The following is a 14,309-nucleotide window of genomic DNA, read 5'->3' as shown; positions in this document are numbered from 1 at the left end:
AGATTAATTCTAATGCCTCACATTGAAATGTGTGAACAAAAAAACCCCACGGTGATCACAGACAAAACCTGACACACCTTATTGGTTTAACAAGTATCTGTATAAGATCAAGTAAATCCATCTTGGAACGCTGACTGATAGGCATGGCTCATTCAAAAGAGGGAGAAGGGAAGAGGAATGGACTTTAAACTAATCTTATAGCGATCCTTGAATGCAGGTCTAATAAAATGAAAAGCATCCTCTAAGCAAAACAAAGACTTCCCTTCAGACTAAGGGAGGTACACTTTTTAACTGTATGCATTAAGATGGGTGGCTTTCCACATGTAGGCTGATCTTTGTTGACCTGAACCTTAATTGTCTGAGGGCTGCAAGAATTCATGTCTCAGTTGGTAGACAAATTATCCAAGATCATACTAAAATAATATTTTTCTAAACTGCCATATATACAAGGTTTCAGATTCACAACATAATAAAGGCAACTCTTCAAAATGCATTAGTGTGCAAGCCTGTATGGAGGTGTTCCTGGATCAAATTCATTGGCTTCATTGGTGTCAACAAGGATGAACTTGGCTCCATAGGTAACTGAGCATGTTAGGTTTGGAGAGCCTCACTTGCAGTCCCTGATGGGAAGTCATGAAGACCATAATGTTTGGACTTAATTTTTTGGAGGTAACCTGAAAGTTTCTTTGAATATACAGAATATGAATAAATGCGCAGCTTGCAATACATGTAAAAGGGCTTTCTTACTGACTGAAATTATGTGGGCCTGTTTGTGAACTGGCCTAAAAAGTGGCTTTTACTTCACTTTCCGAATGTGTACTTCATTTCCAGGGGTCAAAAAAATTAGTACTGACCTGCTAAGGGAGGGAGCACCTATAGAACCAGTCCCTCCGGTATCTCACTGGAAACCAGAAGCTGTGGTAAGTTTATATTTTTAATATATAATCTGCATATTCCACACTTTCTTTAATTAACTGTACATTTTATTGTTTGTTTGCAGGCTGTATATCCTAGGCCTCGGATCATTCCATACCTTTTATCAGAGGGGTAGCATTGTTAGTCTGGTACTGTAAAAGCAGCAGAGAATCCTGTGGCACCTTATAGACTAACAGACGTTTTGGAGCGTGAGCTTTCGTGGGTGAATACCCACTTCGTCAGACGCAGGAGTGCTGCATCTGACGAAGTGGGTACTCACCCACGAAAGCTCATGCTCCAAAACCTCTGTTAGTCTATAAGGTGCCACAGGATTCTCTGCTGATTTTTCCATACATTTTGCGTATCCTATGTTTTAAAATATTTGCTCAAACTTTAAATTCCCCTTAGTAATCTGGCAGTGTTCTGTTTACCAGCTGGCCAAGTTTGAGGATTTTTTCCCTAAAGAAGTTAGAACTGTCTAAAGCTATGGCTACACTAGAGAGTTTACAGCTGGACAGGTCTCTATTATAGCTGCTCTACTTCGGCCTGTGAGTGACAGTAGCTATGCCTGTGGGAGAAGCTCTACTGCTGACATAGCGCTGTCCACACCAGCGCTTATGTTGGCGTAAATTATGCTGGTCAGGAGGGTAACTACTTCATACCCAAGAGCAACATAATTTATGTCAACTTAAGCTATAGTGTAGCCGTAGCCTAAAGCAGCACCCCATTTTGAAGGTGCAGGTAGCTTCTTGGGCTGGTTTGATCTGTTTTGGTGTCTAATTACAAACTCTGTTGTCATCAGCAGTATTATGAAGATGGGGCTCGTATTGAGGCTGCTTTCCGAAATTATATTCATAGGGCTGATGCAAAGCAGGAAGAGGACAGCTATGAGATTTTTGTTTGCCATGCCAACGTGATCCGCTACATAGTTTGCAGGTAATTTATAAGGGACCAAATACCCATCTGCATCTTTAAATGTCAACCCTTTTTAAATTGGGTTAGTGCATTGCACTGTCTCTAGTCCATTACAGCTAGGAAATCGGTTAACAGATTTGAAGTGACTGGAGGGGATGAGTGCCTGGTTCTCTGAGCAGCTGTGCTTACAACATATGATCAGAAGATTAATCTACAGATATGAAAAAGGGATTTTAAAATAATTTTCAACATCCACACTGAATTAATTCTGAAGTAAAAATGAGAGACTAGTACAGATTACTGAGAATTGGGACTCATTTTCTAGGTTTTATATTAACATCAGATCATTAACACTCTCCTAGGCTACTCTGATTTTTGGCACAACTCAAGCACTTGAATATAGAATGTTTGTAGAGTAATAGAAAGTTTAATTTTATGCAGGTATTTTGAGGTGGCTTTCAGTTGGACTCAGCCTTGATTACATGCATACCCAGTGGTTCATATTGCCTTAAAATAGAACTAGCACCTTTGTGTCAGCAGTTCAGGATTCCTGCACCTAAATAAATTTATTTTCCAAAAGCATTTTAATGTGGGGGTAGGGGTAAGGGGGAAACTTACTGCTAGGGCATCAAGGTGGCTCAGGAACTGGGAACGGATAGTTTTAGGTCTTTACCCACCACTCTGTACCCAGCTACCAGTTTTCTCTACAAGCTCTGGCCTTCTCTACCTACCAACTCTCCACAGAGGAGGACTCTGCTTAAATTATGCTGTGGCTTCCCTTTACTTCGTTCCCTCCCTGCTTTCCCCACCTCTAAATGTAGTTTAAGATTAGTTTGACCTCTGCTGCAAAACATTTTTGCACTCGTTGGGAAGACACAATGTAAAATACTTTTTATTGGTCTTGACGTTTGTGGCCACTAATGGTTTGGCCTGCAGCAGTCAAAGCTATAGTCTTACTCTGGCATAGTATTCCAATACTGCTGCCATGTTCAGTTAGTAATTTTGGGGACAACCTATCCTATTAGAGCTGGGAACGGACTGCTAGACAAGAGCCTCTACATCAAGTGCATGATATAGTTTGTCATTTCCTCCCTGAGCGTCAGCTGCATGTTAACTACCTTTCACTTCAGAGACTGTAACCACTATACCAAAACTGAAAACTTCTCTACTGGCTCCTTGGTCTTGAATCTAGGGCAGCTGTCATCTTGTTTTATTAGGTTACTCAAAGTGCTCCTGACAACAGGTTTTTTAAAGCTTTCCATGTCCATTTGAACTAATCCTATCTACATTAATCATACCCATCTGTTGCACTCTTATAAAAGCCTGCTGGAGTGGCCACTGATTAACAAAGCCATATATGCTTTCCTGTTAACTTTGAATTCATAGCTGTGACTGCACAGTATCAACACTTCAAAGATAGCTATAGGCAGAGATTCTGCGTGTGAGCTGCTTGGTGTACAGCAGTGGTTCTCAAACTTTCGTATTGTTGACCCCTTTCACCCAGCAAGCCTCTGAGTGAGACCTCCCTTATAAATTAAGAATTCTTTATCTAATATTTAGCATTACTAAAATGCTGGATGCTGACAGCTCATGGCCCCCAATTTGGGAACCACTGGTGATTCTCTCATAGATAGATAGACAAGAGTGCTGTCAGATGCATGCTAATCTTCACATATGCTTGTAGATTAAACCATACACTAATTGTTTTCTTTTTTTCAATAGAGCATTACAGTTCCCTCCGGAAGGCTGGCTTCGGATGTCCCTTAATAATGGCAGTATAACCCACTTGGTGATCCGTCCTAGTGGCAGAGTGGCACTTAGAACACTTGGAGACACAGGATTCATGCCTCCAGATAAAATCACACGCACCTGAGTCTGTGCAGGTGATGGCCACCTGGGAGTTGCTTCTGGTCTCTCTGCACTAGTACATCCAACTACTGTACTACTAAATTTCTATTTAATGCTGTTTTAAAATTGTACTTTAATCCTCTCATCTCCTTTTCAGTCCAAAAAAGATGAATTTGCATTTCTTCAGAGTTCTATGGACTTCATACAATGAAGAGTGGCACCTCCCTGCTCTGAGATGTGGAGTACGAAAAGACTGATGAAAGGGTATTTGTGCTCAGCCATTTGAGAGCACCACTTGCTTGTAAAGTGAAAATTACTCTTCCTTGTTGAGCTTTTGGTGAACTGATTCCTGTGCTATAGAGGGGTATGCTACTAGTGCTTTCCCGGTTGAAGTTACATATACTTTAGCAGGCATACTGAAATAAGTTTAATGCTCCCTGCTTTGGAAGTTCATTCCTCTATTCTGAAAAATACTCTTAGCAACAGTATCTCTCACCTATCTTGCTCCAGAAGGAAAGTAAATGGTAAGACAGACTTTCTCCATAAGCCAGTTTTAGAATATGTCCTTGTCCTTATGCCTAAATGGGGCTTGTGGCAGTAACAGACTACTGCAGAGCCCTCTACTAACTGACCAGATAGTGCTTGTCTTCTGCAGGTAAGCTTTGAGAACAAACAAGCAGTCTGCCTCCATTGAGTTTCACGTTGCCCTGGACTAAGCTTATCAAACAGGGAGTTAAGTACTTTGATGCTGTCAATTCCTATATACCTTTTGACACTCCTACCATGAGTGGGCAAAATTCTGGTGCTAGACTGATTCTTACAGCAAACTCGTATGATGGTAGGTAGAGGTGAAAGAGCAAATAAGTGTGGGAAGTTACTCGTAGTCAGGTGAGAACAAGGATCATGCTAATCACTGGACATTTTACAACACAAGTTTTGCTTGAAGAAAATGCTAGGTACTCACCTTGGCCTTGTCAGAGCCAATATGAAATTTTAATCATGAGAAACAGTGCCTAGCAACCTGTGCGGTTGAAACCATGAACTTTTTCCAGGCCGTTTAAGCCATCTGTCTCTGTGGCAGTTGGAGCAATTTAATGAAACAGATTACTAAAAACAAAACTCTTCATATACAAAGGGGTGTGGCAGATGGTCTTCAGCAATCACTGCAAGAAATTGGAATAATTTTGTCTGTCAGCTTTTTAAAATACTTGAATAAAAATTGGTCTCTCTGTGTACCTTTGAGTGTAGCAGTCATCAGATTTGGAACAAAAACTGCAAGGCCTAAGAGGGAAGTGTATTGATGAAGCAGCATGACATTTCTACAGTTAATGCCCCCCCCCATATAATTGGTTCATGATCTCTCACAAATACCATTAATAAAAGCAACCTAATGCCTGAAACAGCATATGCTCATCTTAAAAATCCCCCACCCTATGTAATCAGTAGCAGAATGTCTAATGCTGAATATTTTGTGCACTTTATTCCAGCACATTACATACACAGTATTGAAAGAACCATAAATGCATGCAGGGTGGAAGGCAAGAGCACACACATTTTTGCACATGTACAGAAATCAGCATTTGTATTGGCATTAAGGTTTAAAACCAAAATAACAATCTGTATAAAAACAAAATTAAGCTGGCAATAGCCTTATTTAAAGAGTACAGATTTTGTACTAGTAAAATACCTCTCTCTGAGCTGAGCAACATGGAACAAATTTCTCTCCCCCCAAACCTGGGTATTTCTTTTAAATGGCAACAAGACACAGACATCTTTCAGGTTGTGAAATGTTTTCCAAACCTTTAGTTTCATGTCCCTAATTGAGGCACCAATTAAATTTCATCATAGAAATGAAACCGTGGTATCTCAAAGAAAGCTACTTCAGTTTTGCAACACGGATACATATTCCCATCCACCTATTGCCCTAGGACACCTTAACTACCTGTTTACTTTCAAGAGAAAGAACAGCAGCTAAACCTCAGCATTTTAAAATCATGCTTGCAAAGGGTCTTTTATATTATGTCATCAGAGTTCAACTACAAAAAACTAAACAGTCCTAATCTAGAGTTCTAGGGTCTTCAGCCTCTCCTAGAAGATCTCCGATTGTGAATGAACAACTTGCTATAGTTTTAAATAAATTATAAATTTACTTAAACACACCCACATGGACTAAAATGCAAAGTCAATAAGGCATTTGTCGCTAAAAAAATGCTCTCTCCCAAACAAAAGTTACAAACTGGGAGAAGTTTTTGTGCCAGAAATTTGCATTTGAATACATATAAAAGAAATGGACAAACACAATCAGGAGATTGGTAAAACTAAAGCATCAGTTTCTCAATGTTTTTCTTAAGCTATTTCTAAACAGGAATGTAGAGCCTATGTCAGCAATGTAAGTGGGAATTTCCATCATCTAGAGGCCCATAGCTGCCTCAGACCGGCACAGATGTTGGCAGTACTGGGGGAAAAAAAATATATATGCAGTAATCAGTGTTAAGGTTTGTATTTTAACACCAGTACAAGTAATATGTGACATGGTTTCAGCTTTTACATACACACCGTGTGTGTGTAATATTTAAGCAATGAGCTGGATAGGCTGGATAATTACTACACACAGTCCAGAAAGTTTAGGGAAATGGATTTTTAATAAGTTAAAGCAACTGAAATGTATGTGTGATACAGACTCCTACCGCAACTGGAAAAGTTACTTATAAAGTAGGGTTGATTTATGTGGGACTCGCTTCCAAAAAACAAAAGTAACTTGGGTGGATTATATTTGAATGATGGTCAGTTAGAAGGTAGTGGCTCATTTCTAACATTCAGCTCATGGGAATCAAATAATTTCCATTTAAACCACTTATAAACAGTTCCAAAACATATCTGTAACTGCAATTTCATTAGAACAAACCTTTAGAATACTTTTCCATTCAGAGTCTTGGAGGGAAAAAAACTACATTTCAAAGTCTCGTGTAAGTGGATGCCACTTTTAAAACCACAAACAAGAATGCTAATTTAAAAATGTTACAAAAAGGCACTATTAAGCATTAAGTGCAGTTTTGAAGTTTGTACCAAACAATGAATATATTCAGAAGTATACAGTGTGTGTGTCAGAAACAGTCATTTTACTCTAGTGTGAAATAGCTTCCAAAACAGCCATATCTTGTCGAGTTTAATCCAGCCTCTGTGATGTAATAAAGGTCCCACAGTTGGCTAACAATATACTATGACATCCTGGCTACTATTAGGGTTCCTTTAGCTACATATGCATCTTACAAAAGCTCTTTGAGGTTCTATTTTTACCTTGCAATGGGTAGTAGTGTTATCAACCAGAATAATTTATCCTTTCTACTCCCATGCCTGTGGTACCTTTGATCAGATGTCTATCATAAAGATTATTTTTAATTCTGAGATAGAAACTATAATAGAGAATTACAGTACTGAAAGCTTTTTCTTAAGCAAAAACACAACTATCAAAATCTACACTCTGCGTGTCTGTTTCACGTTTAGAAACATTTCCATATAGCACTATCGCAAGGGTTCATCCTTGAAGAATACTGAGAAATTAAATTATTTTTAATTGTAGCTAACAAAAAGGTAGTTACTATATCTCGACTACAGACAAGAATTTGTATTTCAATAAAAACAATGTCTCAGTCATTCATCCCTTTTAACACTTAGGAAATAAGAAACCACTTCATGAGTTTCTGTTTATCCCCATAATATATCACATTAAACTGGACTATTAACATACATCACTGGTAAACGTACTTAAATTATTGCTGATGTGCTTTTGTGTAATTACTGGTGAAGTCTGCAAATGGCAAAAGTTTTTTGGGGGAAAAGCTGAGCTTTTATCATCAAACTAACCCAACCCTAAATCACTAATTTCTATAGTGCCCTTTTCTTAAAACTCTGAATCTGTGTTTTTATTATCCTCAGAATGAGAAGTGACCCGTCAAAGTCTCTGGCTGCTCTTCATTTTAGACATTTCTTAGTGTTTAGACTGAACTGTTGTCTATTGGGCAGTGGGGAGGCAAATTCTTACTCGAACAGGGAATAGGTAACCGCCCACATTAAACTTTCAGTTCTTTAATTTGATTTTTTCCCCTGTTGTAAATGAAATATGAATGCATTTGACTTCCCTCTAACCTAGAGTTCTGTTTATTGATAAGATGCTTCAAAGTTATCCAGGTGAAAAAAATGCATCTCTGGGTTCCTTCTGACTATCACATTTGGCCTACAGTAACCACCACCATTTCTAGCAGGAATCACTAATTGAAAGGTTCAGCTCACTGCTCTACTGTTAACAAGAATAAGGGTTATTTACTGTATAACTACTGGATAAGAGAACTTCTTGCAAATCACCAGTAATCTATCTGGTACATGAAGTAAAGACGTTTATTTTTTAAAATGTGTATTTGTCCTCAAATGAGGACAAATAAATGGCCAAAGACACTTCCTCATGTCACCTTAGCAATGCTACAATTTTTTCCCTCCACTCTTAAAATAAAAATATAATTAAAGTCCCAGAAAGATGAGTTATGTTCTAATGGGAAGGAGGTTTTGACAAGTGATGCAGTTTTAACAACAGTATATTGTTGGCATACGCTGGACTGTACCGCCCAGGACTCCTAAGATCTGGAAAAAATGAAGCAACATTGCCATATTTCCCTGGGCTGCCCAGCACCGGACTATTTCTTCTTGGGCTAGAGTACGTTGAACCATTTGGTGGGCCTGCTGCAACAGACTGGGACTTGAACCTTCCTTTCAATGCTGGACTTGGCCAACTATAGAAAAATAAAAAGAATCACCATATGTATAATATTTCAGAAAATCTTAATGGGGTGAGAAATACGCTCTCACTAGCACCTGTGAGCTTGATGGAGATGCATCAGAAAACACAACAGATCAAGAGAGAGACAGGAGGGAAAGAAAAATGAGGGAGCAGCATATTAGGTCACACATGAATATGTCACTGAAACTAGCAAACATCTTTTGCTCCAAAATGGCTAATTATAAAAAATGCATTATTTGTGCACATTTGGCCAACTGCAATTCAACACCCACGTATAATAGGAAAGGACCTGCTTATTATCTTGTTTCTATCGCTGATAACGTGATAAGATTTAGAACTCATAAGCACAGATGGCCAGCCTACCACAAAACATCAAAGAAATAGCAGGTTATCTTTGTTTTGAAAAGCTGAAAATAACTCTTCAGCACACCATCACTTACAAGACTATGGACAAGGTATTTGGATAAAGAAGAGATTTGTTAAAGGTGGCTTTGGACCAGTGATTTTTGCAGGTTTGGCCATAGGAGATGGTATTTTTTTTTTCTTTTTAAATGCAATGTGTCCAGATGCAACAGAAATAATAAATACATTTTCTATGGACTAAATGTTTATATGTTTAAAAATCATAAAATTCCCTCTTTAATATTATTTAAATTTTTGAATAATCTAGGATTACTCACTTTGGTTTTACCAATTACTAGTCTATCATACATAACAATCTCATATGACAGTATATTTTTCTAATAGCAAAAATAGATTTTGCAGATAACACTGTCAGCCTTAAAAAGGGTAATGAAAGAGTTAAACATATTGTAAAGCTTTTAAAGACTCCAAATCAATAATATATGTTTAGATCCAGTTGCATGCATAGATATTTATTTCAAAATGTTTGAATATATGTTTTTTCTTACCTATCCAGAACTGTACTTCCAGGTTCTGTTTTTGCTGCCAAAACCTGACACTGAGAATACTTAAGGAGGGCATTATTCTGTACTTCGTGTCTCTGACTGAGGTGTTGCTGGCACTAGCAACACTTGAAATGGAAATAGAGCAAACTTTGGTCTTGCCAAGTAAATGAAAACACACTAAATTTCCAAATATTTTATTACTTACATTGAGCACCAACTTTGTGCTAGCAATGTACAAAAGAGAAGATAGCTGTCTTATAAGATGCTTTAAAATGTAAATATATTGTAGTAAATCTAAACATATTATTGATTTAGGATTTTAAAACAACTTCTCACCGCTCCTTTAAAACTGAGTGTGTAAAGAAAGAATAAAAGCTACATAATACATCAGCTTCTTCGAAGAAAGGATTCACATAAGTTAAAAAGTTGATTGCTCAACGCGGACACCTGAAAGTTTACTAAAAAGCAGGAAGGACTTCAGCTTGACTGAAGTGTGACATTTGTAAATAGTTTACTTTTACAATTGCCTTTTGCTGCAAGAGCCTGGCGGTATTTGAAAAGTGTCACTGTTCACAGACAGTATGGCAACCCAGAAGGAGAGAACAAAAACCTGTTTCCACACTACTTTAATCATAGACAGCTCTCCCACATACATAATTCAAACACACACATCTGCAGGTATCAAAACCTGCATCTACTATGGCAGGGTAACAAAATGAAGACATCTAGACTGTATAATCTAAAATTAAAAATTCATTTGATACAGCATCTTGCATAATCTAATATTTCAAAGCAATTCTATTATTGTATTATATTGCACCACTGATTATGAGTTAGAATCAGGTACAGTAACTCCTTGCTTAAAGTTGTCCCAGTTAATGTTGTCGTCCTTGTTATGTTGCTGATCAATTAGAGAACATGCTTGTTTAAAGTTGTGCAATCCTCCCTGATAACCTTGTTTGGCAGCTACTGCTTTGTCCACTGCTTGCAGAAAGAGCAGCCCATTAAAGCTAGCTGGTGATGGCTTGGAACCAGGGTGGACCGCCAGCCCCATATCAGCTCCCTGCTCTCCTAAGTTCCCTGTGTGGCAGCCGCCCAGCAGGCTATCAAATGCCAGCAGTTCAGCTGTCCCTCTCCCCACTGCCATGTGCTGCTCCTGCCCTCTGCCTTGGACCTGCTTGCTGTCTCAGGGGAAAGAAAAGGAGGGCTAATGTCAGGGTGCTCCCCTCCCCCCTGCTCCTACCCCCGCTTACTCCAACTCCACAAAGCAGGGGGTGGACACAACAGGGCTCAGAACAGAGGGAGACTGCTGGCAGCAGCAGCTCTCTCAACTTGCTGGTCTACTTAAAAAGGCAATGTACTTAAGAGTGTGGTCAGCCTACTTCAAGGGGCAGTGCACATCTCTCTCTCTCATATATACAGGGTGTATGTCTCTGTCTGCCATGCTGTCTCCCCTCTCTCTATTTTTGCTGCCTTGTAGAGTGTGAGGCTACATTAACAACGTGTTAACCCTTGAGGGCTCAGCCGAGTACTAGTTCATCATTTCGCAGTAAGGCATTCCCTGGGAAATATCCCATGCTTTGACTCCATCACCTCAACCAAGCTTCACAATCATCATTTCTGTGTACAGTATTGTGTGTTTAAACTTATACTGTGTGTGTGTGTGTATTATATATAAAAATAAAATATTTATATCTTGTCTGGTGAAAAAAAAATTTCCCTGGAAACTAACCCTTATGATTTACATTAATTCTTATGGGGAAATTGGATTTGCTTAACTTCGTTTCGCTTAAAGTTGCGTTTTTCAGGAACATAACTACAACGTTAAGCGAAGAGTTACTGTATTGCAATGACTGTATAGGCAAATGTGGCAGCCATTACGTGTTGAGTAATAACAGAGCATTCGGCATCGTGAGACTGGCCAGTTCAGCAGAATTAATTCTGACACTCTGCATGTTTTACATGGATAGCTTTCTGAGATATGATGAAGCAATTTGGCTTTGATACCTAATCTTTTGCACCAGTAAGCAGAGCTATACCAGCAATGGGTATAAGCCCAAGTCTTAATTTAAAATACATTAGATGCTATAGAATTGAATACTGTTAATTTAGACTTTTGTATAGGATTGAGCTTAAAATTCTAGCTGCTAAAGATGCCCTGCCACAGACACACTAAAAAATGGTTGCTCTTCAACTCACTCTGTTGAATTTACATAAATACCTTTGCCTGTCAGAAGAAGAGTAGGACTGTACAGCATTCTTCCATTTGTAAGTAATAGGGTATTTCTGTGGGTCAATTTCTACTCCTTCTACAGCTGCTAAGACATCACTATCCAGCTTTGATGGTTCTTCCCTAGAATATAAATAGAACTAGATGAAAACAGAGCTGTTAAACTTTTTAGACGAGATAATGTCCCCACACCCCAGTGTAGATATTTTGAAATGTTTCTAGTAGCTAAATGCGTGCCAACTGGATTAGTTGCTCTTCACATTCAAATGGATTGTTTTCAAGCATGCTTTGATATAAGAAATAATGCCCATCCATAGGGACATTCAATATGCTTCACTGGAAGACAATATTAATAGGTCAGATCAGAGGCAAGCTTGGAAAGTGTCCTTAAATTCAGTTTCATATATGTTGAGAACGTGAAAGCTATTTAGCACTTAATCTAATTGAAAGTAGGGCTATAAATAGCATTTGAAAAAGGAGCCATTTAAACTATTAAAACTGTTTTGGTTAAATGAGTAATCGATAAGTTCACAACATAGTGCAGGAACTGGGGGTGCTGCAGCACCCCCATGTTTTTACTTGTGGCTCTGCTGCCACTCCGTGTCCAGGGCTCCACTGCTGGCAGCCAGGGCCTCAGGTGCAGGGCCAGTAGCCAGGGCCCCGGGCTGGCAGCGGGGACCCCACATAAAACGTGGGGAGCCGCACTCTTAGTTCAGTGCCTATGATATCAGTTCCATAGCAATGGTCCCGAAACAATGCAGAACCTTGTTCCACATGCAGCAGTACCATTTCATAGTGTAACGTTTTCAATGTGCACATTAGGCATTTAAACTTTAACCGAATACATTACCAGTAAGACTGATTAGTTAACCAATTAACATTTTACATCCCTAATTGAAAGGTTCATCAAGTCTGCCTGATGAACAGGATCTAGCTCACAGGCTGAAGAGTCTGTTTGAAACTTTAGTACTGGAAGAAAACGACAGAGCTCTTTTCTTTATATCCAAATTGTTTTACATACAATCTTCAGAGAGCATGAAAAGACTGCATCTTTACTGTAGGAACTACAAAGCTTTTTAAGGAGGCATTTTTTCAAGTGATTATAACTAGTGTTTGAAACTTTTTTGAAGAATGTCTTACAGCAAGGTTAAGAGCATATGGAACTAGTTTTGCATGTATAGACCAAAGGACAAAAAAGTAATTCATACCCAAAGAGGAATAACTTCTTTGTATTTTCATTTGTTGATGGAGTCTTCAAAAGAAATCTCTGAGAAGAGGGCTCTTGACACAAATAAGCAGTACACTCAGATTGCACTGCAAGACTGCCAAGCTGCTGTCTGTCTTGGTCCCAAATACCAGGGTCCAATGACAGTCTTTCAGCTTCTGAGGGTATTTTGTTTTCTGTCCTTAATTTTGTATCTCCAGGCTTTTCAGTAGTAGCTGGCTCAGAACAGCTTGCCACAGAAAGTGCTGAGCAGGTTTTACCCAGCTGGTCCTTAGATATTCTGACCTGGCTCATTCCTTCAGCCAAAACTTGCTCATTCTCAGTTTTTGCAGTGATTTTGTTTGATTTCCCCACCAAACATTCCCCTGCCACTGCTTGGCCTTGGAAAGACAATCTTTCAAATTCCGTCATTAAATTGGAGACTGGGGATATAAGGCACTCCTCTCCACCACGTGAATGTTTTCTGTCACTAGTTATCCTCTCATTAGTTACAGGGCTGCAAAATCCATTTTTGCTGGATGAAACCTCCTTCTCGTAATGCATGGAGAGGTCCGATGTTTCTATAATGTTTACTTTGTGCTCCATCGATAGGATGTCACACTCCGAATCTCCAATAGCATCTATACTTGATTTCTTAGACACAACAGGAGGGCTGTTCTTCCGTGCTGCATTCTGTCTGTTTTTAATTTCTTCCAAGCTCATGTCATCATCATCTTCATCTAAAAATGCTCCCACAGAAATTGAATTGCAGCATTTTTTACTTTTGCCTACAAACAATTTTAATAAAAAGATATAAATAAGAGGCTTGACAACTGAAGTCCTGTCCAATAAACTAGGAGCAGCTCTATGGTCTTAGGTAATTCCATTATTACATGTATGTATCCATTTATGAAGACCCTTTTATAATCAGATGTATGTGATAGTATTAGTTAAGCTACGTAATCTTATCAAAAAATATACACCTTTTTTTATCCTATTCATTTGAGAGAGATGTTTCCTGTGCTTCTCACTTAAAGTGCCTGATTCACAGAAACCGACCAAGTATCAAGATAAAATCAGAAGGCAGAATACGATGGCAAAAAGATATAGATGGCAAGCTAACTATTAAGTTTGCCATGTCCTCCTACACACCAAAGGTTCCACTGAAGTTACATTGGCACAAAGACAAACCCACAAAAGAAGCTGAATTAAGTTCTCTTGTGAATAGGTACCTATATATATATTACACAGTCCTCTTTCAACAACAGGCAATGATATACATACACGTTACAGAATATATTTATTTCTGCAACATGGCTGTAGGTCAACACACAAAATATTGCTGATCCTATTTCTACTACAATATTGCAATTAGAGATTACTGAAAGGTACACAGGAGTTTGGTAGAGTACATCTACATTTTACTGTTGGAGACAAAAAAGTGTCCACTTTTTCTATGTTAAGGACATTAAGAGTGTGTGTGAGAAAGAAATTTAA

General features: G+C 38.6%; 2 protein-coding genes across 5 annotated transcripts in view; one reads left to right on the top strand and one right to left on the bottom strand.

The window, feature by feature from the left end:
- Positions 1–4,508, top strand: part of ZDHHC8 (zDHHC palmitoyltransferase 8) — a 226,716-nt gene extending 222,208 nt beyond the window's left edge. The window contains exons 13-15 of the mRNA XM_032771161.2: positions 832–920; positions 1,718–1,851; positions 3,553–4,508. Coding sequence (XP_032627052.1) covers positions 832–920; positions 1,718–1,851; positions 3,553–3,703 — 374 coding nt within the window. The 3' untranslated portion in view covers positions 3,704–4,508. The remainder of the gene's footprint in view (positions 1–831; positions 921–1,717; positions 1,852–3,552) is intronic.
- A 625-nt stretch (positions 4,509–5,133) lies between these two features.
- Positions 5,134–14,309, bottom strand: part of ANKLE2 (ankyrin repeat and LEM domain containing 2) — a 32,895-nt gene continuing 23,719 nt past the window's right edge. For 2 of the 4 annotated variants that reach the window (XM_032771158.2, XM_032771157.2), the window contains exons 11-13: positions 12,817–13,600; positions 11,600–11,731; positions 5,134–8,462 (exon numbers count right to left, since the gene is read on the bottom strand). In XM_032771158.2, the coding sequence (XP_032627049.1) occupies positions 8,222–8,462; positions 11,600–11,731; positions 12,817–13,600 (1,157 nt within the window). In that variant the 3' untranslated portion in view covers positions 5,134–8,221. The remainder of the gene's footprint in view (positions 8,463–11,599; positions 11,732–12,816; positions 13,601–14,309) is intronic. The other 2 variants (XM_075060039.1, XM_075060040.1) reach the window with 1 other exon arrangement.

This window comes from Chelonoidis abingdonii, chromosome 22 (genome assembly GCF_003597395.2).
Source record: "Chelonoidis abingdonii isolate Lonesome George chromosome 22, CheloAbing_2.0, whole genome shotgun sequence".
Taxonomy (NCBI): Eukaryota; Metazoa; Chordata; order Testudines; family Testudinidae; genus Chelonoidis; species Chelonoidis abingdonii.
The sequence above is the reverse complement of the archived record's forward strand: the minus strand, read 5'-3'. Positions and strand labels throughout refer to the sequence as shown.